The sequence below is a fragment of the Mizuhopecten yessoensis genome, unplaced genomic scaffold (assembly GCF_002113885.1).
Source record: "Mizuhopecten yessoensis strain PY_sf001 unplaced genomic scaffold, ASM211388v2 scaffold1795, whole genome shotgun sequence".
In the NCBI taxonomy this organism is placed as follows: domain Eukaryota; kingdom Metazoa; phylum Mollusca; class Bivalvia; order Pectinida; family Pectinidae; genus Mizuhopecten; species Mizuhopecten yessoensis.
Window position 1 is genome coordinate 20,799 of NW_018404225.1, and position 27,791 is coordinate 48,589.

Here is a 27,791-nt window from a genome sequence, read left to right on the forward strand (position 1 = left end):
TAGTAACCTACAAAGTACGAGGAGAACATAGTGACGGAAATGTCCATAATAACCAACAAAGTACGAGGAGAACATAGTGACGGAAATGTCCCTTGTAACCTACCAAGTACGGGGAGAACATAGTGACGGAGATGTCCCTAGTAACCTACAAAGTACGAGGAGAACATAGTGACGGAGATGTCCCTCGTAACCTATCAAATACGAGGAGGAGATAGTGAAAGGGATGTTCATAGTAACCTACCAAGTACGAGGAGAACATAGTGACGGAAATGTCCATAGTAACCAACAAAGTACGAGGAGAACATAGTGACGGAAATGTCCCTAGTAACCTACAAAGTACGAGGAGGAGATAGTGAAAGGGATGTTCATAGTAACCTACCAAGTAAAAGGAGGACATAGTGACGGAGATGTCCCTAGTAACCTACTAAGTATGAGGAGGACATAGTGACGGAGATGCCCCTAGTAACCTACCAAGTAAAAGGAGGACATAGTGACGGAGATGTCCCTAGTACGCTACGAAGTACGAGGAGGACATAGTGACGGAGAAGTCCCTAGTAACCTACCAAGTACGAGGAGGACATAGTGACGGAAATGTCCCTAGTAACCTACAAAGTACGAGGAGAACACAGTGACGGAGATGTCCCTCGTAACCAACAAAGTACGAGGAGGACATAGTGACGGAGATGCCCCTAGTAACCTACCAAGTAAAAGGAGGACATAGTGACGGAGATGTCCCTAGTAACCTACAAAGTACGGGGAGAACATAGTGACGGAGATGTCCCTAGTAACCTACAAAGTACGAGGAGAACATAGTGACGGAGATGTCCCTAGTAACCTACAAAGTACGAGGAGAACATAGTGACGGAGATGTCCCTCGTAACCTACCAAATACGAGGAGAACATAGTGACGGAGATGTCCCTAGTAACCTACAAAGTACGAGGAGAACATAGTGACGGAGATGTCCCTCGTAACCTACCAAATACGAGGAGAACATAGTGACGGAGATGTCCCTAGTAACCTACAAAGTACGAGGAGAACATAGTGACGGAGATGTCCCTCGTAACCTACCAAATACGAGGAGAACATAGTGACGGAGATGTCCCTAGTAACCTACAAAGTACGAGGAGAACATAGTGACGGAGATGTCCCTCGTAACCTACCAAATACGAGGAGAACATAGTGACGGAGATGTCCCTAGTAACCTACAAAGTACGGGGAGAACATAGTGACGGAGATGTCCCTAGTAACCTACAAAGTACGAGGAGAACATAGTGACGGAGATGTCCCTAGTAACCTACAAAGTACGAGGAGAACATAGTGACGGAGATGTCCCTCGTAACCTACAAAGTACGAGGAGAACATAGTGACGGAGATGTCCCTAGTAACCTACAAAGTACGGGGAGAACATAGTGACGGAGATGTCCCTAGTAACCTACAAAGTACGAGGAGAACATAGTGACGGAGATGTTCCTAGTAACCTACGAAGTACGAGGAGGACATAGTGACGCATATGTCCCTAGTAACCTACAAAGTACGAGGAGAACATAGTGACGGAAATGTCCCTAGTAACCAAAAAAGTACGAGGAGAACATAGTGACGGTAATGTCCATAATAACCAACAAAGTACGAGGAGAACATAGTGACGGTAATGTTCCTAGTAACCAACAAAATACGAGGAGAACATAGTGACGGAAATGTCCCTAGTAACCTACATAGTACGAGGAGAACATAGTGACGGAAATGTCCATAATAACCAACAAAGTACGAGGAGAACATAGTGACGGTAATGTTCCTAGTAACCAACAAAATACGAGGAGAACATAGTGACGGAAATGTCCCTAGTAACCTACCAAGTACGGGGAGAACATAGTGACGGAGATGTCCCTAGTAACCTACAAAGTACGAGGAGAACATAGTGACGGAGATGTCCCTCGTAACCTACCAAATACGAGGAGGAGATAGTGAAAGGGATGTTCATAGATACCTACCAATTACGAGAAGGACATAGTGACGGAGATGTCCCTAGTAACCTACCAAGTACGAGGAGGACATAGTGACGGAAACGTCCCTAGTTACCTACCAAGTACGAGGAGGATAGATTGGTGGAGAGCCAACCCAGTTTAGGTCAGGTCCACAGAGCACTGAGGTGAGCTAGCTTGATCACAAGTGACACTCCAAACTGTTTTCGTATTCATATTGTTTCACATTGTTGGCCGCGGGGATTTACGCATCTCAGATATTCGATACAATGTTAATATCACTTTCTATCATGTTTCGTGTTGGTGGCTTGCAAACAATTTATATTGACTCTAAATAATGGTAATGATGGATCTCACGAGACCAAAATTGATGCCATGAAACCACGGGATCGACGTCGTGTAAGAAATTGACGTGATGATAATACAATTATGAGCTGTATGCATTTACTATGAGACACAGACATGTCCTTTAGACACAGAAACATTCAAATGTATTGATACGAGTTGGTTGTCAATATTGTATTTATGTAAATATTTCTTTATAAACGTTTTCTATATTAGCTCGATTGATACAATAAAACGTCATCATTCTTCGTGTCTGATGTTATCGACAATACTTAGACATTAAGATCTATCTCAGGCGTCCGGTCCCGTTTAAAGAAAGAGGGGAGATATCAATTCAGTTTCGTCCTTGCATGTTTAACTGTGTTTTACCCTCTGTGCTTTCTTTCAATAGAACCATATCCGTTATAAACATGTATTATACAACCCATTTGAATCCATTACATAATTTCTACTGTGGTGGTAACATGTATGCAGTTTTTAAAGAGTATACAGTTTTCTGAAAAGAAATAAGCAATACCACAGAAATCAGTTCATCTGACTTCTCTGATTGCACGAGTGCATTGCGCATATGGCTCTTTTTCACGAGGGTTTACCGATCCTAGATCATATATGTCACACCACACATGTGTACAACACCGCGTGTGATAGACGAGTGGATAAAGGGCAAATGTTTGAATAATTTCGAACCTGGGAACACGCTGGTGCTGATATTGTTTTTAACTTTCCTATGGAAAGTAGTATACTGTTTATGCTAAGGAAAATGGGTATTTAAAGCTAAGGAACTTCGTGAAACAAGGTAGAGCAAAATCATACGCCGAGAAAGCTTGCGCTGACATTCTCGACACGGCGAAAACGAATCAAAGGACAAAGACGAAGAACAATTGTCTTTCTGACGGTGTTAATAGATGGGAAAAGAGCAATATCATATATTCGAATAACGCATGAGTATTACATACTGATAACAGATAGATTGTAACCCTCAATTTTGGTATCTGCAAAGACGTCATTTCTATGTTAGGGTGTGGTCAGGTGGTAAATTTAGGAACGGTGTACCTAGACGTGTAACAGGAAAAGTGCCAAGTATCAATATTCATGGAAGCACTAGGCATTGTTCAGATAAACTTTAGAAATATGGTTTCCAAACATATTTATACAGTCATTCAAATGTTTAGTTAAGACAGAAAGCGATTCATTGACGAATGACCCTGAAGGGTTAGCAATATAACCCCTGGTGTTTAGGTGTCTATATGTGTGCGTCGGAGAAGACATTATATGTACAGTTAATAAATAGTTTATTAATCAAGTATCTGAGGGGTTTCTATTGCCTGGATATGTGTCTTTGTCTGTAAGTGTGTCTGAGGGGTTTCTATCGCCTGGATATGTGTCTTTGGTTGTAAGTGTTTCTGAGGGGTTTCTATTGCCTGGATATGTGTCTTTGTTTGTAAGTGTTTCTGAGGGGTTTCTATTGCCTGAATATGTATCTTTGTCTGTAAGTGTTTCTGAGGGGTTTCTATTGCCTGGATATGTGTCTTTGTCTGTAAGTGTTTCTGAGGGGTTTCTATTGCCTGGATATGTGTCTTTGTCTGTAAGTGTTTCTGAGGGGTTTCTATTGCCTGGATATGTGTCTTTGTCTGTAAGTGTTTCTGAGGGGTTTCTATTGCCTGGATATGTGTCTTTGTCTGTAAGTGTTTCTGAGGGGTTTCTATTGCCTGGATATGTGTCTTTGTCTGTAAGTGTTTCTGAGGGGTTTCTATTGCCTGGATATGTGTCTTTGTCTGTAAGTGTTTCTGAGGGGTTTCTATTGCCTGGATATGTGTCTTTGTCTGTAAGTGTTTCTGAGGGGTTTCTATTGCCTGGATATGTGTCTTTGTCTGTAAGTGTTTCTGAGGGGTTTCTATTGCCTGGATATGTGTCTTTGTCTGTAAGTGTTTCTGAGGGGTTTCTATTGCCTGGATATGTGTCTTTGTCTGTAAGTGTTTCTGAGGGGTTTCTATTGCCTGGATATGTGTCTTTGTCTGTAAGTGTTTCTGAGGGGTTTCTATTGCCTGGATATGTGTCTTTGTCTGTAAGTGTTTCTGAGGGGTTTCTATTGCCTGGATATGTGTCTTTGTCTGTAAGTGTTTATTGCTGTTAGGTGGAATTCCCACAATCCGATTGCTTACATTATACTGAGTAAGTACTTGAACCATGTGGCGGATTGGTTAATGCTCGTGCTAGACCACGTGACTATACGACGGTGTGGTCAACACACGCAGTGCGTCAATTACACGAGAACGTGTAAACGTGTATACTGCTGTGTAATTGGAGATGTTAGGAAACAATATTCAAAATCATAGTTATGCTATCCTGGTATCACGGGCTATGGCTTGAACACACGATTTTGATCACCCTCATATATTTATGAATAGATGGTGTTTACTTGGCTGTAGCATTTTAGCTGGAAGTTATTCTTGGAAGGTTTAAAACAAGAAATACTTGTTTAGGAATGAATTATCTGTTGTTGTTTTGAGATGTAATTATTACAATGAAGTGTGTTATATACACCTTTCCCCCTTCCTGTATATCTACATAGGTTTCAGAACATGGATTTTTATTCTTTTAGCCGTACGTACCACTGATGAGACCTAGATTGACGAAAGAAACGTCGACGTATGATGCAGTAAAATGCTTATGTTATTTGCCTTTCTTGCCTTTATCTAACAAAGTGGTTGACTCTACTTGTGGACTAACAGTCACCGAGGTAGGTCGTAACATTGTTGATTTCTTCTGGTATAGTTTATATGAAATACTAGTTTAAGAATACTTATCTTTATCCGTATTGTGCCCGTTTTCGCTGCATTCTACAGATGTTTCGGGTCACTTTAGACATAGATTTTCTCTCTTTTTTAACTTCAGTTCCACTGAGGAGTTCTCAATGAATGGAGGCCATGTGGTGCAGCCCAATGCCTTCTGAATCGACAAACTTCAGTTTTAGATAAGAACTTATTAATTGGTATTTTTGGTGATCATTTTATATAATTTAGGACTTACACCAAGGACGGTACAGAATGAGACTTGACCAGTTGTGGAGGCACACTGGAAAATATGTACCAACGACTGAGAGGTTAGTTTTATCGGATTTTGCCAGATGTCACTTAGACGACACTACGAGCAGAAACCAGTGTTTGTGGCACTCACGTTTGTTAAACCAGTGTTTGTGGCACTCACGATTGTTAAACCAGTGTTTGTGGCACTCACGATTGTTAAACCAAGAAGAAATATTTCAGCCTCACAATAATCAACCGGATATGACGAGTTTGGTTTGGTTTTGTCTAAAGAAGTACGCGCCACCATTTAACGACATGTACATGAGCAGGAGGCACCCGACCTAGTATCCCCTGGTCACAGTATATTGACAGCGGGTTGACTTGTTGATACGATTACCGTGAATGCTAAACGTCGAGCAGGTAACGGTAAAAACAACAACCCTTTTTTAAGGAATTTGGTATGTTCCAGTCTGAGGACAGTACCAATTGATTTCCTCACTTGGCCGAACGTTCAACATTGGGGCCGAAAGTGAGGTATTGCGATGTTACGCGCAAGGGGAAAATGGTTCCTAGAAAAGGGGACGATATAAAGATCCCATATGATGCAACGGGTGCAGCAGATATTTTTGGTACCTTTTTGTACCCTCCATGAAATAGAGGGCACCAAAAGCACATCCCCAATGCTGCATGGTGTTTCCATAAAATGTGCCTCTTACAACATGTAGTGGGTAAAAACAGTTAACAACAAGTATTATTTTCTCAGTCCCCGACTTACATGGGTAAGGATTTGACGAGAGCAGTCTTTTTACTTTTTAGTTGTTGTTTTTTTCAATTTTGCGATGTTTTCTTTCTTAATAGCATTCTTATAATTCTTATGTAGTTTTCTTTATGATAGCTTGATGTGTCAAAACTTAAACAATTCCTTGAAATACAAAGAAAGGAATCATATATATTTTAAAACTTTAGCTTTAGCCATTTAGAACTCCTCGGTGTTACTAAAGGTAAAACTGTGAGGGGAATGGGCCTATAAACCCGTTATAATGTTTAACTTTTGGCTACTACAGACAATGTATTCTTAAACTAGTATTTCATGTAATCGTGCGGAAGAAAGTCCAGCTACAAAGTTACGGCCAACCTCGGGGACTGTGTCTGATAGTCTCCTAGCTGAGCCAACCACCCGATGTAAGAAATTTGTAGGAAATTGGGAACTTTGGAAACTTTTAAAGATATACCAGTCAAGATATTTTGTATAATTATAAAATATCTTATGCGCCATATGGATATCTTATAAAGAAAATTTAATGCGATATCATATCTATTATAAGGTTTCATGTCCTATTTATTTTATAAGATTTATATAATTATATATTTCATAAACTTAATATCTACCAACAAATAAGAAATGTCATAAATATGATAAGTTATCTTATTGATATATAAGATATATCATAAGTTTGATATCTCATTTAATTTTATGATATACAATTTTCATATTAACTGATACATAAAAAACATCAAATTACAATAAGTATCCGATTCATTAAGACCATGCCAAATTTAGGACCAGGCCAGTGAGACAAGTTCAGACCTAGCTTGCATGACAAGGCCGTGTTTTATAGCATGCCGGGTTAATGATCTGGGTTGATTGTACTGGTATCTCGGCAATTAATGGCCAGTTGGTAAAGAATCGTAACCGACCAACCAAACCCATTTCTGTGGTTCATCATATAAAATGTTAGCAAATCAGCTGACTTATACAAAAACATAGGTACATTGTGACGGCTCCACACACCTGTGTCAATAACACCTGTTGTTATCAAACTGTAGATGTAGGATGTAGAGTGATGGATGAGTGTGATTGGACAGCTACCGATATCTCAACCTCATACACACGTACTCTCCCTCCCGCGTCCCTCCCCACGTCGTTTTTACGCCTTTCATTAAGTACAACATTTACACACGACACATAGACTTGGGAGGGGCAGGGGGTTAACATGTTTGTTTTTATCAATTTGTTATCTTCTTAGAGTGGTGTTTACCCAAGTTTGTAATAGATCGTCTATGACGTAAACTTTGGGCCTTATCTTCGTCTGGTTGGCACCTTTCGTTCTAGTTACACCAATATCTTACCCCTGACCTCGTCTCTATTAACCTCTTTATCAGCCTCGTTTTAATCAGAAGTATGAGATAAAGACCATATACACAAACACTTCATAATGTCACGGACAATGTAGATAAAACGTATAAAGCGTAAATAAACGAGTAGAATTAATAGAAGGTTATGTATGCGTTTTGGTCGTTTTCACTCGTTTCTTTGTATATATCGTATATTTATGGTGTATATTTGTTTACCTCTCTTATTTTTTTTCATTACTATTCTTTAAGGGTTTGTTTTTAGGGGGTGGGGTATAGGATGTACTGGATCTACAGCGGTGACGTCACGGCCTAGTGTGCCGAGTTGTTGATGATAGTTCGTGCCAATTCAGACGCATCTTAGGTACAAGTCTTCGAATTCGTTCTCTTCGAAATAACAACATCAGGTATAAATTGGTACAGTCAGTCAGTAGTGTTACGGAGTAAATGTGCTTTTGGCGAAATTTGTTGAAAAAAAATATTTTAAAATAAATACTGATTTCACGTTCATTTACTTTTCGAAAGATTAATTTCCCTGTTGTTTTTTTACGTAAATCAACACAAATTTTGAAGAAAATGTTATGCTAATTAAGGGCATATTCCATACAGCTATATATTAGAGCGAAATGGCTGGGAAAGGGCTCCAGATACATGGTTTCTTCTGATTTTACCTGTTTTTCAATTGATCATATATATTGATTCAAAATACAATAGACCGCATTCTCTATGATCATGTGGAAGGTGACATTCCTAGGTACATTCCAAAGGGAGTGTATTTTACAAGCTTTAGGTACAATGGTGGACTTTTACAGAAGATTGTTTAATATCTGCTGTGTAGTGCCAGGAATATGTTGACCCAAATCTTAATTTAATCATACAGAAATCATTAGAACGTGGTGCAATATGCTGGTCATGACGAGTGCATATTCCTCTAATTATGTGTTAACACGATCGTATTATATTCAGTATTAAAGATCCGACGGCATTTTAAGTATGTGCATCCGATAATAGTAGAGCCACGCCGCAGTTTCCGGAACATCAACCTTTCCGCCAAACGATTAACCACGGCGTGGCGTATTAATGTTATACAACACACATACATAATTAAAATCGATACACTAGTTTTGTGTACTGCTGCTCAAGACGAACAGTTGCCGCACTCCGTTGTCACCTTTAGCAGTTCGTATGTACAATGGATACAGGATATTCCCTTGGTTACCCACGACTACAAAACATGGAAACCCCGAATTGCCTTCCCAAAACGATTACTGTAGATTAAATTGTAATGCATATATTCCGAGAAGGAACCAAAATAGAATTGTTCTGGCTTTTGTTGCCAACATAGTCGACCATTTTTGGGATGTCAGTCATGTTCCGCAGTTTCCAATAGCTACATGGTTAACTGTCTCGACACGAGAGTAGCAAGCACATTCTATTTGCATGACGCAAATCCATCTAAAATACTAAAGATCCATTTTGAAACGCGAGCTCGCTTTCTCTGAAGACACATCACTCCCCGACGTTTTCTTATTTTGAAATCGCGATACAGCATTCCTTGTGCCAATATTTTTGGCGGGAGATTGTTTTCCTTTTTACGGAAGTCAGTCTCTTTATATTTAAAAAAATAATAATGTAATAGAAAAACATTATTGGCGTCTCGGTGAGTAACAGTAATATTTCTCCCATATTTTGCACTTGTGCTACACAATATCGAAACATCTCCATTATTCGTTAGAAAACAAATAATATCATGGTACAATACCGTTGGTTGAATATTTTCATAGTTTTCACTTGAGTACGGACTCGTAAATGATATAAATAAAATAGTCGCTCCACTCTTGATGTATAACTGTTAATCATCAAGTAACCAGTAATACCCTCTTGATCTGTTTCTTTGATAAATGTGTTCTACCTCGACAAAATTGATGGGGTTTTTTTAAGAAAAAAATATCCCACAGGACCTCCAGTATATATTAAGGTATGATGGACAATGTATACAGCGATTTCCAGCCTTTATAGGTGGTTGAAAGACAAAACAACGTGTGTCCTCAATTTGAAAACGTGTTTGTAGATCAGCAGCGTTTATCAGTTAATGCGGCATAATCGGAACTCCAATAAAAAACCAACAACAATCACAGGATTGTGCTTATGTTTTTTCACTCGTGCTAAATCGTCATTTGTTAATGATATTTTACATGGTAAAGGCTTTGTTTTAACTTGAAAAAAAACATCGACGATTATCTGTTAATTGAAAGTGCAATTTATATATTCGTATTATTAAATATGTTTATCAGTGAAGGAGATTTTGTTTGTAGTTGAAGGCCTCGTTAAAGATTCGTACTAAATATGTCATCCTCGTTAACTAAATATTTAGAGTTATTGTGTAGGTATTACTGTTATATAATCTACATGTATCACATACGATTAAAATAGTAGTCCAAATTACTGACTTTATCCTTTTCTCATGAGCGTAGAAAGGCAGTTATATATAGTTTGCAGTTGAGGGCCTTGTGGAAGCTTTGTATTGTACTAAACATATCACTCCCGTTAAGTAAAGAATGTATCGTTAAATTTTCTAAATGTGACGACGTTACTGTTGCGTAATCAACAACTCTACTGCATGATTAATTGACAAATTCGAACTGCTCCATTCTCGGATAAGAAAATGTTGAAATCAGAATTTATCATCAAAATATTACGGATGCAATCCATAGAGATTCTTCTGAGTAAAACAGAAACACATTTTATACTAGACAAAATCAGTCTGACAATGCCTATAATTAATACTGATGATTTTCATTGATTTTATTTTATTTATTCCTGACTGATGTATATATTGTATGTGTTGTAAGTAAAATTGAGTTCATTTTTAAAATATTATATTTATTATTTTATATAATTATTTATTATTTTATCAACGATTTTGTTTTGAGTAAGCAATTGATATACTATATTAACCTTCGTGTTACAGAGTCTATATCTGCACAAGTTATCTTTTAATTGTTCATTTTCTGAAATGTAAAAGAATAATATGATCAACAAACTCTATAGATGAACTTACCACTATTCCATGGCAGTTGGCTACCAGTGTCAGAACTGAAAACAAATACCACATAAATTCCATCCTCGACATCCTTCTATAATATGAGGGAAAGATACTTAGCCAAAACTAGGCAACATCTCTGGTTTTTATCCCATAGCTAATTATGTATGCAAGTGTCAGGGGTCAGTGTGAGATTGGGCGAGAATGCGCGAGACTGATATAAACGGTTTGATCGATGTCATTAGAACGTTTGAAACGTAAGCATTCTTATACTTAGAGCAGTAAGCTTATAGGAAACCAGGACATTTATTTTACAATGGAGAAAAACGCGAACTTCTTAAAATGACATTAACATTTTGATTTGATTCTTGCTTCGTTTGTGAATATGGAGGTGCTATATAGCATTGATGTCGAAGGTGAAATTAAGCAGAACGACTGGTTGACAGAAGGAAAGTGTTGTTGTTGCCTGTCATGCCAGAACCTTATGTGCATTTGTAAACAAAGCACATCAGGTTCTGATAAGGAGGATGCAGCCGGGTAAGTCTTCTTCTTTAAATTACGGGGGCTTCCTCAATTGTGATGTTAATGCCCTCGGGAGTCCTATTGCAGTGGCGTGAAAAAGCGGTTATTTACAGTGATTAGTTGGTGTTTTTTTGTGTGCAAGGTATAGATAAAAGATAAAAAAAAAACTGGGGTATGTTTTAGAGTGTGATGAGGGCTTCAAGGGCTGCATAGGGTAAGTGTGCCTTGAACAGGTCCAGTACACTCTGCCGATTGAGCTGTATAGCTATTAAGACCTATATTACTATATACACCTATAAATTATCAGGTCTCGCACAAAGCTCAAAAGGAGTATATAACCTCAAGTGAGGTATATGAGCTAAATTGACGTATGCTATTATACCCCAGTTGGTGTATCTTGAAAGTAATTAACACACGCCGTTCGAAGCATGCATAATCGAGAAACGACACCTGTTTTGCATGAAAGACCAAGCTATTAGTGTCCAATAGACATGCTCCACGATTTACCAAATTGTGAACTTCGTCTCGCAAAGCATGATTCAATTGTAAATTTACCTGTCTCATCACCTGTACGTGTCAATAAAAGCCCTGTAAACTCCACTTAGCTTTCATTGTTTGTGTCAGAACTTCGTGAGTCAACACCATACACTCCACCAACGGCGGCAATTTACCGGAAGACAATTTGTAGCAAGTAAGTGTGAAACAAAGGCGGGTTAATAAGTCCGGATACGTCATAAACACAAAAAATACGGTATCTCGTAGTTGCCGTACAATGTTTATTTTGAACACAACACAAAAAATTAACTTGGATGTAAAACCGTTGGTGGAGTGTATGGTGTTGGCTCACGAAGTTCCGACAAAATTTTTTATTTGTCCAAGTCGCATGTATTTAGTCATGAAACATAATACAATAAGCAATGGAGGTGATACCATTTGTCATTTAGACAACTGAATTAACATATTTTTGTGCACAATTGTACCTCATTGTATTTTTTATTGGATTATGTTGAAAGAATGATGCCCATTTTTTGCTCCATGTGTTTAAAAGAACTTTGTGTTTTTATTTAACTTTATTCCCCATCTCAGTAATAAAATTGTTAATCAAATGGGTAACTGTTACCAAATGCAGGATTATTACCCATATGCGCTTAGCCTAATTGCCGGAGGTTCCATAATTCCACATTGAACTCGTACATATCTGTGTACAGTGGCACTGCCGGTGTCACTATCACAGATATGTTTGTTTACTTGCATGTTTGGAGATAAACTTGGGAATTATCACGTCTTAAGTTGTTTGCACTAATTATGAACATTCAACAAGCATCTCTATCTGATCTGTAGATATAAATTCCAATCTCAACCCAGGGTTCTCCACAGGCCATTTAGCTGATACCACTCCTTATCAGCTTCAGTTTGAAATCCTCCCTGCCGTATCAGTTTAATTGACCCTCACCTTAGACTATGAACCATATCACCTTGTTATTTGTACTGAATGGGGTCTTTTTACACAAGAAATTGACACTGATTAAATCACAAGGCTGACCCAAGTCCAGCAATATTAATGACCCCACTGGTCAGTTGCAAAATAGGCGTAATATGGCCACAGGGGGCCTGTAATTAATGGGAAGGGGGACCAGATGACAAGCCCACAGGTGTCCGGCAAGCCTCCTCACTGGAGCCTAATGCAATTACCTAAGGATCCTTTTAACATGGTCAATATGTGATTAATTGAAGTAACTGCTGTAGGATAAACAAAACAAACACTTGATACAGCTATTATAAATTAATTTACTCACATTATGATTGCATTTGATAACGCTGAAATAGCATGTGTGTAATGGTTATATTATAGACTCAAGCGAATATGTCAGTTAAATTACAACGAGAGGTGCGGGGTTCAAGCGTACGAGGGTCGAGCCCCGCCCCTCGAATGTGATGACTTGACATATCCGCCAGAGCCTATGGTATAACTTTTTTGTCGCATATAGTGTCACATGATTTGAAGTGTGTGAAAACCCAAATCTATTCAATTAGTTCGAGCTTAGAGGTCACGATGTCAGATTATGTAAAAAAATCTTCGCCAGATCTGTCCGAAGTAGAACCATTCGATGATTTTGACGACATACATTTATCACAACTGATGGAACGTTACGAAGACGATGTGGACATAGATGACCCACTAGAAGGCCTTATACAAGATGATTTTGGGACATTTGAAAAATATCTTCTTTCTGGCATAACGGATGATGATGACACGGATAACAAAAAAAATGTTGGCCTTAATAAGAGATTTGCCGAGTCGTTATCAATGGAGACTATTCAAAACTTAGTTAAAGAAAAGGAGAACAACGACACGAAAAATCAACTGAGTGGGTACTAATAGGCAAAATGTACATGAACTTCAAAAAATGGATGTGGACGAGCTAACTGCCAGGTATCTTTCAATTTTACTACTAAATGAATGGTTGAAATTTTATTGACTTTGCAGTTCAATGTGTACATTGAAATATTATTGACTTTGCAGTTTAATGTGTACAATCGACAGTATCATTTGTTCAATTTTACTAAATGTACATTTTATATTTTATTGACTTTGCAGTTCAGTGTATACAATCAACGACAGTAACGGTCAATTCTACTACTAAATTAACATTTATGATAGGTACATACTGTAAGCATTTGAAACTTTTTTTTATTTTTTTTTATTGATTAAATTGTTAAACATTGTTGAAGTTTTGATTATTTATTTCCGGCCTCTCAAATTTTCCCACAGTTTTGTACCTCAAGCTGACAGCCTCATTTGACGGTAATAGGCAATCATCGATTTCATTAGATTAGGTGGAGCCCCAATTATACCATATGGTATAACTAAAACAGGTTGGTTGTACCATGACTAGATCAAAGGGAAAGTGACACGTCTATGCGACAAATTCAGTGAGTGATGGCCTCCATCTTGGATTGTGTTTAGTCCGGATTTATTGTTATTAAGGAAGAAGGGCCCAAATAAAAATGCTGTTTTAATCTCTGATCAACTTAACTGACAGAAGTATTTAATGCAGTTTTAGAGGAAATAAAAACACTGTACATTTTATTTAAACGTTTTCTCTTACCATAATAGGAACTGTGATATAATTTTTTTCATGTAAGTGTTTCCCCCTATGTAACAAAAACAGCTTTTAAATATTTCTTCTTTGCATTATATTAAATGGAGATAAAACTAAGGGTTACAAATATAAAGATAAGAAACAAATCTCATATCTATTATTCAATGTACCAAACTAATAAACCTTTCTATAAATTGTATTTTTTAGAATATTCATACAAAAAGAATCTTTGGCTTTAAAGTTCATCAAAAGTTTGGTAAATAAAAGTACCTATTTAAACATAATATTAACAACAACCCCCCTCCACCTTAATTAAATAAGGTATTATTGAACGTGTCCGTCTTGAACGTTCGTCGAAAACGAAAAATATCGGCTTAAACAAATCTGGGGAGGACCCTGCAACCTACTAAGAATTTGAATGTACCATTTTATACAGTTCTTTCTAATAAAAACTGAATGACTTACCTGCACACCACTGTATAGAAATGCAATTATACATGCATGCTACATCAGAAAAGCGCGAGAATGTGTAGCGTAGTTTTTTATGCCAAGTTGTAATGACGTCACAGTTAACAACAATACAGAGCACCATTTTGAATGGGTTTTCCCTGCAGTTTTGCCGTTTTTCCAGATAAAATGATATTATTTGTGTAGTTATGTAAAAACAATAATGTATGCTGCAAAGGTATACAACACAACCACTTATTCTGCCGTCACGTCATCTAAACTTGAAACTGAAAATTCTACGCAGAGAATATAATGAACCGTTCAGATTGGACAATACTAAGAGAGACGTTTTTACTTGTGACGATATAATGTTTCGTTTATCTTCACTGCATTAAAGATATGTTTTTATCAAATGGAGAATTCATGATATATCACTAGTAAACCGTAATAAATACCAATACCGTAGGATTTACCATCATATTTTTGTAGACCGTATATGAGGCCATAATTTCTCAGAAGGCTTTCACGCATGGGGAAGCACCAGAAGTGGACAAAGTGTTTACAGATCAAACCCTGGCAGCACCGCTTGGGGGTTTGAAAAAAAATAAAGTCTTGAGATATGTTGATTCATATTCCTGTGATAAAAATGGAAATTTTCTGGTTTTTTTTTTTAAATTTGTGCATTTCTTGTTTATTTCAGGAAGTTTAATGTTATCTATGAAGTAATTGTATTTGATCTGGACAAACCATGGGAATTTTTCACAGTTATGACAAGTCCAGTGTCTGTGACTTGTATGACCTGGGACAGGACCGGCACACGTCTCCTCATCACAGACATGGATGGGCAGTGTCAAGTGTGGCAAATGGAGGTAAGCAATGATATCTCAAACATGTGTCTAAGCCATAGTTATCTATAGGTCATAATCATAAATACAGTCAGGTGTCAAGAAATTTATATTCTATTACAACGATTATGAAACAAGTTATTTCAACTTGTGTTAATCACGCTTGTTGGCCCAGATGTTAGCATGCATGTGGTCTTCATGTAGGAGAAAACCAGAGTACCTGGAGAAAACTCCTGTGATTGGGCAGGTGACCCCATACCTTTACACAACCAATTGGGGAATCAAACCCCTGCTGACTCGGTGAACGGCGAGAACGTTATCCACTGAGACACTCAACCACCCGGTATCAATAATCTAGTCTCCATTATAAACTGGTCGTTCTATTCACTTGCAAGTGTGTTGGAGAATTTATTGTTTTATTCAATATATTTCACATACAAGTCATTTTATTTAGGAAAAACGTAGCTTAGTTATCAAAGCTTGTCTGTACAATCCATCATAAACCATGTGGCAGCTGTTTGTATTGGAAGATTCTACTTGCAGGATTTTTTCATCAACAAGTGGAAGTTACTAGGGAAGTCATCAATTCCAGGAGAAGAGATTTTGGCCATGGCATGGTTCCATACAGGTGTACAGGTAAAAAGTGCCATTGTGTAGATAGAAAGTTATCATAAAACAAAACAAATCAATTTGAATCAACTGGTAATCAACTTGTCCTTACAACTCTGACTACAGTTCTGAAGTTGTGCACCTTTGATTAATGTTTGATTCAGCCTTTTTAACTCACTTGGTGTGAAGGACCAAGGTGCGCTAGGGCGAATACAAGTTTTTGGGTGTTATATTGCGAGGGTTGATGTGGGTAAGAGCAATTGTGTCATATTGCATATACAAAAAAAAAGTTTTTATTAGCAAGTTTGCAATAAATTATAATAAAAAATTAAGATTAGATACAGAAGATCTTCATATCTTCCTCACACTACAGAAAAAACTTTTTATTCAGAAGATATTATACATGTTTAAACGTGAATTAAAAGTTGGAAACTTAGAAGAGTGTATGGTTTACTTTTCAAAAATGTAGCTTTTATTCTTGTTTATGGTCATTAGATTCACATCATCTGTTTTTGATTACGCAAATGGATAGAAAATGGTTCTGTATTTGACACTCTTTGCAAATAACCAAATTATCTATCCACTAACTTAGTTGATGAAATTGAATTTACTGTACAGGTTCAATTTGGTTCGGTTCAGTTTTGTTTAACGTCCTATTAACGTATAACAGCTAAGGTCATTTAATAACCTGTTAAACAAGTAAAGATAATATAACAAAACTCTAGTCCACGATTCTATGGATACCCAAACACAAAATTAATTTTGGTTCCAATAAACAATCACAACTTTTAATATTTCAGCAACAAGTGTGCAATGTTATATTGAAATCAGTGCAATCTTAATTTCACGATATATTCTGTTTTTAACAAGTTGACAATCTTTTAAACAGATCAATTTTAATCCTGAGAAAAGGGATGCAGTAACCTACACTGAAAAATTTCTGCGCTCAAAGTTCACACCGACCTTGACACAGTTTGGAGGTCAGCCATTAGATGGGTGGTTGGCTGTTACAGAAACAGGACTGGTATGTTTTTGTGTGCGAAAATTGTTTAATTGTTTTTGTCTTCAGATCAAAAGGCGAGTTGATGATACATATATATACTCTATGTAAAGTTATGTGTGATTGAGGGACATTTTAAGTTTAAGTGGTTTAGGAATACACTTGAATTAATATGTTTGATTGAGGGAAAAAAGTTATTTGTTTTTCAATCTTATTTGTTTTACGCTATTACATAAAAAGTGAGTGACACAAGTACCTTGGGCTTCTTGTTTCTTGAAAAGTTATATTTCTGTCATTTATCAAATTTTGTGAAGTTATTTCCAATGTAATCCTGCTACATACCATATTATAAGAAAATAACAGGAATACTTTCATTTCAGTATATGTTTACAATACTACTTTTTATGTAGTCTCTTCATGCTGTGCCTGTTATAGATTGATACTTGTCTTTTGTTTCACCAGATCAGTGTGGGTGTGATAAATCAGCAGGATCAGACTATCATGACTGCACAAGCTAGTCTTGGTGGCAGCCACCTGCGCCTCAGCCTGGCGACCATCGCCCACACAGGCACAGGGGAAGTAATGGTGGCCACGGCGGACGGCCAGCTGTCCTCCACCATACAATGCTTCTTGGTGACAGTGCGGGTTACACAGAGTGCTGTCAAGGTTCTGGCCAAGGCCAGCTCCAGTCTCTACATGAAGAGTCAGATGGACTATGGTGCCCAGGACAGTCAAAAGATGATGGTGTCCCATATACAGTTCCTCAATGCGGAGAGCAGTGACACACTGATTCTGTGTTGTGGTAGTCAGGGTTACAGCTGCCTGGAGGTCTGGCAGCTGATCGATCAACATATCCCACTGAACAAACTGTTTCAGATGAGTTCAGGGCCAGACACTGCCTACAAGATTCCAAAGTGGATGCACAAGGCTACAATCCCTCATGCATCCTATCTGTCAGCCATCGCTGGACCCACACTGCCCATGAGCAAAACCTTCATGGAGACTGGTTTCTCCCCGTACATTGCTGTGGCATACAGGGACAGCACCATCAAACTGATCCACCGATACACACACCAGGTCATTCATACATACTTTGATGCGCTCGGTGCTGCCAATCAGAGCATCAGTCCAACAAAAAGACAAAAACTAACAATTCATGCGTCTAACATGATTCAGACATTGAGTGGATGTGGCCTGATTGCATTGCATGATGGGAAGGTGTCAGTGTTACGCGTGTACAATATGCGTGATGGATTGATGGCAATGAATCCATCATATGTGTGTCTCCTGCTAGAATATGCCATGGTTACAGGACAGGATTGGTGGGATGCCATGCTTGCAGTCAAACAAAGTAGGTACATAATTATCAATTTGTTACGGTAGAGTGAATGATTTGATGCAAGTTGTCTCCCTTGTCATTTTCATAATTACTAAAATAAAGACCTTCTCTTGAGTAGTTAATCCCCTTCTGTAAGATAAAGAAATTGACCTTTTCTAAATTTCAAAATAATCATCAATGTCCATGAGTTCACTGCACCCCTGGGTAATGTCATGACGAAATCAGTTAAACTTTTGATTGACATTGTGTGGGTGAATCAGAAATAGTAAAAGTGAAGTTGGGCATTTAAGAATGCTTAATATTCTGTCTATTACATTTTCCATTCCTTAAGTAACAGAACATTAACCTAAGAGTTTTGCTTGTTTGAGCACTTTTGATACAATTAATTTCATGTCTACTATCCCTTATTAATAGTTTCTGTTCCTTTAATCATCTCTTACATTGTGAATACTGTAATACTACATCTCATACATTCACATTTACTATGATACTTTTATATAATCTTTTAATGTATCATACTGAAATTATTTAGCACTATTTCTATTATGCACCAATCAAAAATGGCTAAACCTTGTCACCCTTTCAGGCTGTAACTCTTAGCAACTTGATGACGTCACAGTTATTCTTTATTGTTCTAGTCACATGATCTTTATTGTCATTGTACCATAGATGCAAACATCATGTAAATGTGCTCTGAAGACAGCCTCCCTTTGGCCGAAAAATGTCAGCACATAGGATGTAAATCAAACATTACATTTTGTACCGGATTCAGTGGTGTTGTTGCTCATCATTTCTGTTTTCATTTGCTCTGCTTTCCCTGATGAGCACTGTTGAATACCATTAAGGTGTCCACCCCAGGATCTCTACTGCCACTATGGAACTGACTTCCTTGCAGGGACGTTGGGTCTCCACCCCCCAGTTGTTACTTGTCTTTATTTTGTTTGCATCATAAAAAATTGACTTTACTTCACAATTGAATGCCCCCATCAAAAATTCTGCTTTGTAGAAAGATTTGTGACCTGTCAATTGCTATTTGCGTCTGATTTTAATTCACCTTAATGTGCTTACATTACAGACACCATTGATGGAATCAGCCAGAAATTAACTGAGAATTATTTTAAACAAACCTACTCCATGCAAGACGTGGTCAGTATACGCCTTGTTGCCCTCAAGGTGGCACTATACAGTAGTGCTAACAATGGCCACCAGAGGGCCATGGACTATCATGCTCGATTGGTCCTGCAGTCCATCACTGCCTTGTTCAGGGGACTATTACGGCCAAAGTCAGCTAACCAACAAGAGAAGGTACATCTCCATTGGTCCTTCATATAGTGATGTTCAACTGTTAACTATATAATCACCAGTACATTGTACAGTGTCTCCTTCACATAGTGATGTTCATCTGTTAACTATCTAATCACCAGTACATTGTATAGTGTCTCCTTCACATAGTGATGTTCACCTGTTAACTATATAATCACCAGTACATTGCATAGTGTCTACTTCACATAGCGATGTTCATCTGTTAACAATATAATCACCAGTACATTGTATAGCGTCCCCTTCACATAGCGGTGTTCATCTGTTAACCATATAGTCACCAGTACATTGTATAGTGTCTCCTTCCCATAGCGGTGTTTATCTGTTAACTATATAATCACCAGTACATTTTATAGTGTCTCCTTCACATAGCGGTGTTCATCTGTAAACTATATAATCACCAGTACATTGTATAGCTAACTATCTAATCACCAGTACATTGTATAGTGTCTACTTCACATAGCGATGTTCATCTGTTAACAATATAATCACCAGTACATTGTATAGCGCCTCCTTCACATAGCGGTGTTCATCTGTCAACTATATAATCACCAGTACATTGTATAGTGACTCCTTCACATAGCGGTGTTCATCTGTAAACTATATAATCACCAGTACATTGTATAGGTTCTCCTTCACATAGCGGTGTTCATCTGTAAACTATATAATCACCAGTACATTGTATAGCTAACTATCTAATCACCAGTACATTGTATAGTGTCTACTTCACATAGCGATGTTCATCTGTTAACTGTATAATCACCAGTACATTGTATAGTGTCTACTTCACATAGCGATGTTCATCTGTTAACAATATAATCACCAGTACATTGTATAGCGCCTCCTTCACATAGCGGTGTTCATCTGTTAACTCTATAATCACCAGTACATTGTATAGTGACTCCTTCACATAGCGGTGTTCATCTGTCAACTATATAATCACCAGTACATTGTATAGTGCCTCCTTCACATAGCGATGTTCATATTTTAACTATGTAATCACCAGAACATTGTTGAGCGTCTCCTTCACATAGCGATGTTCATCTATTAACTATATAATCACCAGTACATTGTGTAGTGTCTCCTTCACATAGCGATGTTCATCTATTAACTATATAATCACCAGTACATTGTACAGTGTCTCCTTCACATAGTGATGTTCACCTGTTAACTATATAATCACCAGTACATTTTATAGTGTCTCCTTCACATAGCGTTGTTCATCTGTTAACTATATAATCACCGGTACATTGTATAGTGTCTCCTTCACATAGTGATGTTCACCTGTTAACTATATAATCACCAGTACATTTTATAGTGTCTCCTTCACATAGCGGTGTTCATCTGTCAACTATATAATCACCAGTACATTGTATAGGTTCTCCTTCACATAGCGGTGTTCATCTGTAAACTATATAATCACCAGTACATTGTATAGCTTCTCCTTCACATAGCGATGTTCATCTGTTGACTATATAATCACCAGTACATTGTATAGCTTCTCCTTCACATAGCGATGTTCATCTGTTGACTATATAATCACCAGTACATTGTATAGGTTCTCCTTCACATAGCGGTGTTCATCTGTCAACTATATAATCACCAGTACATTGTATAGCGCCTCCTTCACATAGCGGTGTTCATCTGTCAACTATATAATCACCAGTACATTGTATAGTGTCTCCTTCACATAGCGATGTTCATATTTTAACTATGTAATCACCAGAACATTGTGTAGCGTCTCCTTCACATAGCGGTGTTCATCTGTTAACTATATAATCACCAGTACATTGTATAGTGTCTCCTTCACATAGCGATGTTCATCTGTTAACTATATAATCACCAGTACATTGTATAGCGTCTCCTTCACATAGCGATGTTCATCTGTTAACTATATAATCACCAGTGCATTGTATAGCGTCTCCTTCACATAGCGATGTTCATCTGTTAACAATATAATCACCAGTACATTGTATAGCGTCTCTTTCACATAGCGATGTTCATCTGTTAACTATATAATCACCAGTACATTGTATAGCGTCTCCTTCACATAGCGATGTTCATCTGTTAACAATATAATCAACAGTACATTGTATAGCGTCTCCTTCACATAGCGATGTTCTTTTACAACAATTAATATTGTAGAGAAGTGGATTGAACAGTCAACATTAAATCAACGTAATTTAGCAAAGTACAAGAGAATTCAAATATTTCATGAAGCTGGAATAATCCTGATGATTGTCAGGCTACTTAATGCAGCTAGATAATTACTTTCTTCATATACCGGTAAATGTTGTCGCTGTCATTAAGATTTTGTTCTGCTCTCTAGACACCTGCTGAGAAACTTGGGGCCCTATGTAAAACAACAGACGGCAATCTGGAGAATATCTTGCTTAACCTAGAAATCGAGGATTTCCTCATCGATTCCAGGAAAAGAGACAAATCACAGGGAGCTGAAGAAAGTAAGACTGGATATAATCCTACAGATTTTCATGTTTTATAACCATTTTTAGCTCGCCTATTCGAAGAATAGGGGGGCTAATGTAGTCACCCCGGCGTCGGCGTCCCACCTTCCGAGGTTAATGTTTTGGTGCAAGTTTTTTCCAGACAGTGTTGGATCATCACACTCAAAACATAGTTGTCTATTATGAGTTTAAGTCATTTATATCGATTGTAAGCAATGTGCTGGACCATATTTTCATATTTTATGGCCCAAAAACAGCTTAATTGGACTTAGTTAAATTTGAGGTTCAAGTTTTTGTGCAAGTTTGTTGGGTAGTGTTGGACCACCACAATCAATAGGCTGTTGTCTATGATAAGGTTGAAGTATTTGTATTGAGTGTAAGCAATGTGTTGAATCATATTTTCATATTTTAGCGTCCAAAAACAGCTTTATTGGACTTTGTTAATTTCTTAACAATCCCTTCACATAGATGTTTCTACACATTTAACAGTCCTTGAAATATCCTGGTGGTAAGTGAGGTGGCAAATAAAATGACAGGCACTATATCAACATTTTACTATACATGTGTTTCTATTGATAGTTGCAGTGTTATAATAACATACATAGGAGAGCTATGCTGTTCTCAGACAGCTCTTGTTAAATTTATGAAAGGAGGTTTAAAACATTATTAATTTCAATGCTAGAACGAGCAGAATTCTGCGCGTCAGTAATTGTCTCCATTCTTGAGGGCATGTTGAACAATGGTTAGCACACTTACCTTGAGGGCATGTTGAACAATGGTTAGCACACTTACCTTTCACCAAGTATTGTAACTTGTCTTTTTAAAAAGATAATGAAACTCTTCCATGAAAATACAAAAGGATCAAATACTCCTAACATGTAGCAGTATTTAGAACATCAGTTAGTCCGACATATTCATGGCTACAGGATGGAGGTGTGGATGGTCAAACCATAAGTAATGTATAATATTGTCCATTTTTTTTGTACTGTATTGTTTTATGTATTTAAAGAAAAGAGATGAACATTGTATGATAAGTACTAAATTTTGACTACAATTTCTACAGACATGATATGTGGCCTGTAGCTTGTTCATATGAGTTACCTTGACCACCTTCAAGTATACAGCGGTCAAATGTGTATCTTCAAATGGCATCTAGTGTTGAGGAAAAGCTTACAATAATGGTGTTTGGCCTGTAACTTGCTTGGTTGAAAGGCTTTTATCTAACAAGTTGTTTCAAATGAATTAACTTGTCCTACTTTTATGCTCAATTTCTTGTTACAGCTTCTGTACTTGAAATTTCGTTAAAATGTTAATTCATTAAAGAGTTTGGTTAAGACTTTTAATTACTCGTCACATTTGTATGTGCCTGTGTTTCTAGTGTTTGCCGTGTTGTGTTACAGGTGCCCTCCAGTCCTTACAGCCTCTGATCCAGTGGGTGGCTGACTTCACTCTCCACCTACTTGCCACTATCCCGATGTACCAGTCCTACTCAAGCTTTCCAGGGTCCTCCCTTCTCACCGACCGCAGTCTACTCAACACACTACGGGAACTCCTTGTCATTGTACGTGTCTGGGGCATCATAAGTCCATCATGTCTGCCTGTCTTTACAACTTCTAGTACAGACTGTCTTGCTCACTTATTCAAAGTCGTCACGAAGGCATGGCAGTGTTGCAAGGAAGGAGGTGGCGTTGAGTGTGATGATGCCCTCCTTGATGAGTGTTGTCTCCTCCCCAGCAAAATTGTTATTCCCAGCATGAATCAGAGTTTCCGACTGGATGATTCGGGATACAGTATATTTACACAACCAAGTTCTCAAATGTTTAGCTTGGGAGAGGAGCCAGAGTTTATGTATAACAGAAAGAAACTCAAATTCCCTTTCTTGTCTGATGTGCTAACAGAGAGTCAGCAGAATCATGACATCATACGACAAGTTCATCTTGGTGCTCGGCCTTCAGATGCAGTTAGAAGGTGCACAAGATGTGGAGGATATTCCCTTATCAAAAGTCTAGGCAAGTCTCCTATAATGAAGTCGTGGGAGGCTCGATGGAGAAAAAACTGTTTGTGTGGGGGGCTATGGAAAGTAGAAAAATGACGATCAACCACTGTACAGTTTAAATAGTGCTAGGGGATGTGACATAAGGGGATTAGGAGTTATGACTAGTAAGTAACTTTAAGATATGGACAAGAACAAACTGTCAAAGGAAATAAAAGTCTTTTTATCTTTCTTAAAGAGACTGTGCTTTAAGATAGTCAGGGACATGTTGATTAAGATATTTCACGTATTGTCATTTAACTTTCCCTTCATCAGCACATCATCATTAATCAAAACTATACAGCAGACTTGAAATCTCAGCAGACTTGTATGTCAATCATGCGAAAATAAAATGAAACAGCATAAAATACTGTTGGCAAATATTAACTTGTTTGTTATGAAGCCTTAGTCTTGTCTCTGTAATGTATAGTTCCTGAAGATAATTAAAAATATAGAGAACATGTGATGTACAACCATTGTAATTAGTCCAAACTACCATTTACAGAGCTCTAAGGATATTCGGCGCTCCTAATAAGCACTCTTGGTTTAATCAATCCGATAATACATACAGCATTTTCCAACTTGTTTACACGTCTTTTAGCTTTCTGTTGACCTAAATTTCAAAACATTGTTTGGAGTTTAAATAGTAAAAACTGTCACTCAAATAAAGCCACCCATGTCAGACATCTTAAATGAAGCTGAAACATGAAAGGTCGAAATTTAAAAACAATGGTTCTTTTCAATAGAATGAGTGTTTTAATATTGGCAAAAAAATGCACATATTTGTTACTAAAATTATGTTAAAAAATATGGACATACAAAGAAATAATGCACCAAATATTACAAAGCTGTAACAGTTATTTTCATTATACATTTTCAAATATATAAAAGTTCTAAGGGGCCTGAGCGGCAGGGCCCAATAGGTGAAACATAGCAAATTCTTTAAAATCCTTCTTATTCTGAAGGAATGAAAGGATTTGTTCCATATTTGGTCTAAAGCATCCTTTGGTAAGGGGGGACCAATTTTGTATAAACCGTGGGTCTGGCCCCACAGGGACCTGAGGGGCAGGGCAATTGCGTTATATTGATTTAAGCGACTTCTTTTCTGGAACTTAGAGATGGATATCAACCATATTTGACTTGAAGCATCCCTCGGTAGAGGAGATTCAAAATTGTACAAATGGTTGGGCTGACCCCCCAGGGGGCTGAGGGGCTGGTCCAAAAGGGGGCAATTTGGCTATATTTAATGAACATGCCATAGGACGTTAACGAACAAGAGGCCCACATGGCCTGTATCGCTCACCTGGATATCTAAGCAATCATGGCAAAATATTCTCCAAATGAGATCCAAGGGAATATGCCAGACCCCAATCCTTGTAGCATATCTGTATTAGATTTTTCATGCCCAGCAATTTAATGTATGTTATGGGGTGGGGATCTCAACAGTTTCCAAGTTGTGACTCAGAAACTAGGTCCCTAGGGTTGTGGCCAGAACCCAGGATCATTTCTAATAACATGTCTTCATTTGTCTCTTTTTGCCCAGCATTTGTATATATAGTTTTGGGGTGGGGATCTCAACCCTTTCAAAGTTATGACCCAGGGGTTAGGTCTGCAAGGATGGGGCAGACCCTGGGGTCAATTCTAATATCATGACTGAATTCGTCTCTTTATGCCCAACAATTGTATATAGTTTTAGGGTGGGGATCTTAACCATTTCAAAGGTATGACCAAGGGGTAAAGTCTCCAAGGGTGGGTCAGTCCCCAAGGCCATCCTAGAAGCATATGTGCATTCATCTATTTATACTCAGCAATTGTATATATGGTTATAGTGTGGGGATCTCAACTGTTTCCAAGCTGTGACTAAGAAACTAGGTCCCTAGGGGTTATGTCAGATCCCAGGGTCTATTCTAATATCATGACTGCATTCGTCTCTTTATGCCAAGCATTTGTATATATAGTTTTGGGGTGGGGAACTCAACCATTTCAAAGTTATGACCCAGTGACTATGTCTCCAAGGGTGGGGCCAGACCCTAGGGCCATCCTGGGAGCAAATGTCCATTCTTCTCTTTATACTCAGCAATTGTATATATGGTTATATGGTGGGGTTCTCAACCATTTCCAAGTAATAAACTTTTTTTGATTGCCATGAATGCTTTTGATCAAATTTGATTGATATCCAGTGCACAGTTCTACAGAAGAAGTCATTTGTAGCAATATAGCCGAATTGCCCCCTTTTGGCCACGCCCCTCATCCCCTGGGGGGTCAGCCCCACCACTAGTACAATTTTTAATCTCAACCACCTAGGGATGCTTCACATCAACTATGGTTGATTTCCATCACTTAGTTCTTGAGAAGAAGTCGCTTTAAGCAGTCTAGCAAAATAACCCTTTTTTGCCCTGCCCCTCAGCCCCCTGAGAGGTCAGCCTCACCATTTGTACAGTTTTAATTCCTGCCTCCCATGAATGCTTTTGATCAAGTATGATTGATATCCAGTGCTAATTCTACAGAAAAAGTCGTTTGTAGCAATATAGCCAAATTGCCCCCTTTTGGCCCCGCCCCTCATCCCCACCATTTGTACAATTGTGAATCCCCACCACCTAGGGTAGCAGTATACAGTAGAGGGTTGTGGCCATGGGTGATATTTTTGTTAAATGGCTAACCCCTGTATAATGATATGTAAAAAAATTATAAAAATAAAACTACTAAAATTGGTACAATGTATAAGCAAAATGATGAAGTGGGCTATGTGAGCTTCACATTTGTAAAAAAAAAAGATTTTTTTGGTTTGAGAACAAAATTTTGGCCATAATCCGAAAGGGTGCCTACACATGAAAAGCTAGCTTTACAGGAGGTAAAATTTTGACAACAGCACACGATGCAAAATTGCAAACAAGAGGCCCAGAGGGCCTGTATCGCTCACCTGAATATAATTAAAGTAATTGGTATGAAGTAAAGATATAGCACTCCATGGTAGGTGCTGTTAGTACATATGAAATTTCAGAAAGATCCATCCAGTACTCAAGATATAGAGAACAAACTTCAAACAGAGCCCCACCCCTATGCCCCTACGGGGGTCATACCCACCAATTATACAAAATTGAGTCACCGTCACCCAAGGATGCTCCACACTAAATAAGGATAAAATCCCTTAATCCCGATGGTCGGAGAAGGATTTTAAAGGTTTTACCTCTATTTTTCCTATTGGGCCCCGCCCTTCTCCCCCCCTCGGAGACCACACCTACTGCTAATACAAAATTGAGTCCCCTTGGCCCAAGGATGCTCCAGACTAAATTAGGATAAAATCCCTTAATCCCTATGGTAGAAGAAGGATTTTAAAGGTTTTACCTCTATTTTCCCTATTGGGCCCCACCTCTCTGCCTACAGCGGGGTCAGACACACCGTTTATACAAAATTGGTTCCCCTTCACCCAAGAATGCTTCAGACCAAATATGGACAAAATCCTGCCATTCCTACCGAAGAAGAAGGATTTTGAAGATTTACGTCTATTTCCCCTATTGGGCCCCACCCCTCAGGTCCCAGGGGGGCCACACCCACCGTTTATACAAAATTGGTTCCCCACT

General features: G+C 38.1%; 2 protein-coding genes across 2 annotated transcripts in view; one reads left to right on the plus strand and one right to left on the minus strand.

Moving 5' to 3' along the window:
• LOC110441279 overlaps positions 1–10,658 on the minus strand; it is a 27,682-nt gene extending 17,024 nt beyond the window's left edge. The window contains exon 1 of the mRNA XM_021484394.1: positions 10,546–10,658. Coding sequence (XP_021340069.1) covers positions 10,546–10,617 — 72 coding nt within the window. The 5' untranslated portion in view covers positions 10,618–10,658. The remainder of the gene's footprint in view (positions 1–10,545) is intronic.
• Positions 10,659–10,799: 141 nt separating this feature from the next.
• LOC110441296 (mediator of RNA polymerase II transcription subunit 16-like) lies at positions 10,800–24,609 on the plus strand. Its single transcript, XM_021484411.1, has 8 exons — positions 10,800–11,064; positions 15,301–15,469; positions 15,989–16,081; positions 16,944–17,078; positions 17,517–18,405; positions 19,469–19,698; positions 22,043–22,175; positions 23,579–24,609. Exons 1-8 carry the CDS (start codon positions 10,913–10,915, stop codon positions 24,268–24,270), a joined length of 2,493 nt encoding a protein of 830 aa, XP_021340086.1. The 5' UTR covers positions 10,800–10,912; the 3' UTR covers positions 24,271–24,609.
• The last annotated feature ends 3,182 nt before the right edge of the window (positions 24,610–27,791 follow it).

What these genes read in the sequence shown, in the direction of transcription:
- LOC110441296 (XM_021484411.1), top strand. Translation starts at nt 10,913, where the DNA reads ATGGAGGTGCTATATAGCATTGATGTCGAAGGTGAAATTAAGCAGAAC. An exon ending in GATAAGGAGGATGCAGCCGG is followed by an intron (nt 11,065 to 15,300) that starts GTAAGTCTTCTT and finishes TGTTTATTTCAG; the next exon opens with GAAGTTTAATGTTATCTATG. An exon ending in CATGCTTGCAGTCAAACAAA is followed by an intron (nt 18,406 to 19,468) that starts GTAGGTACATAA and finishes CTTACATTACAG; the next exon opens with ACACCATTGATGGAATCAGC.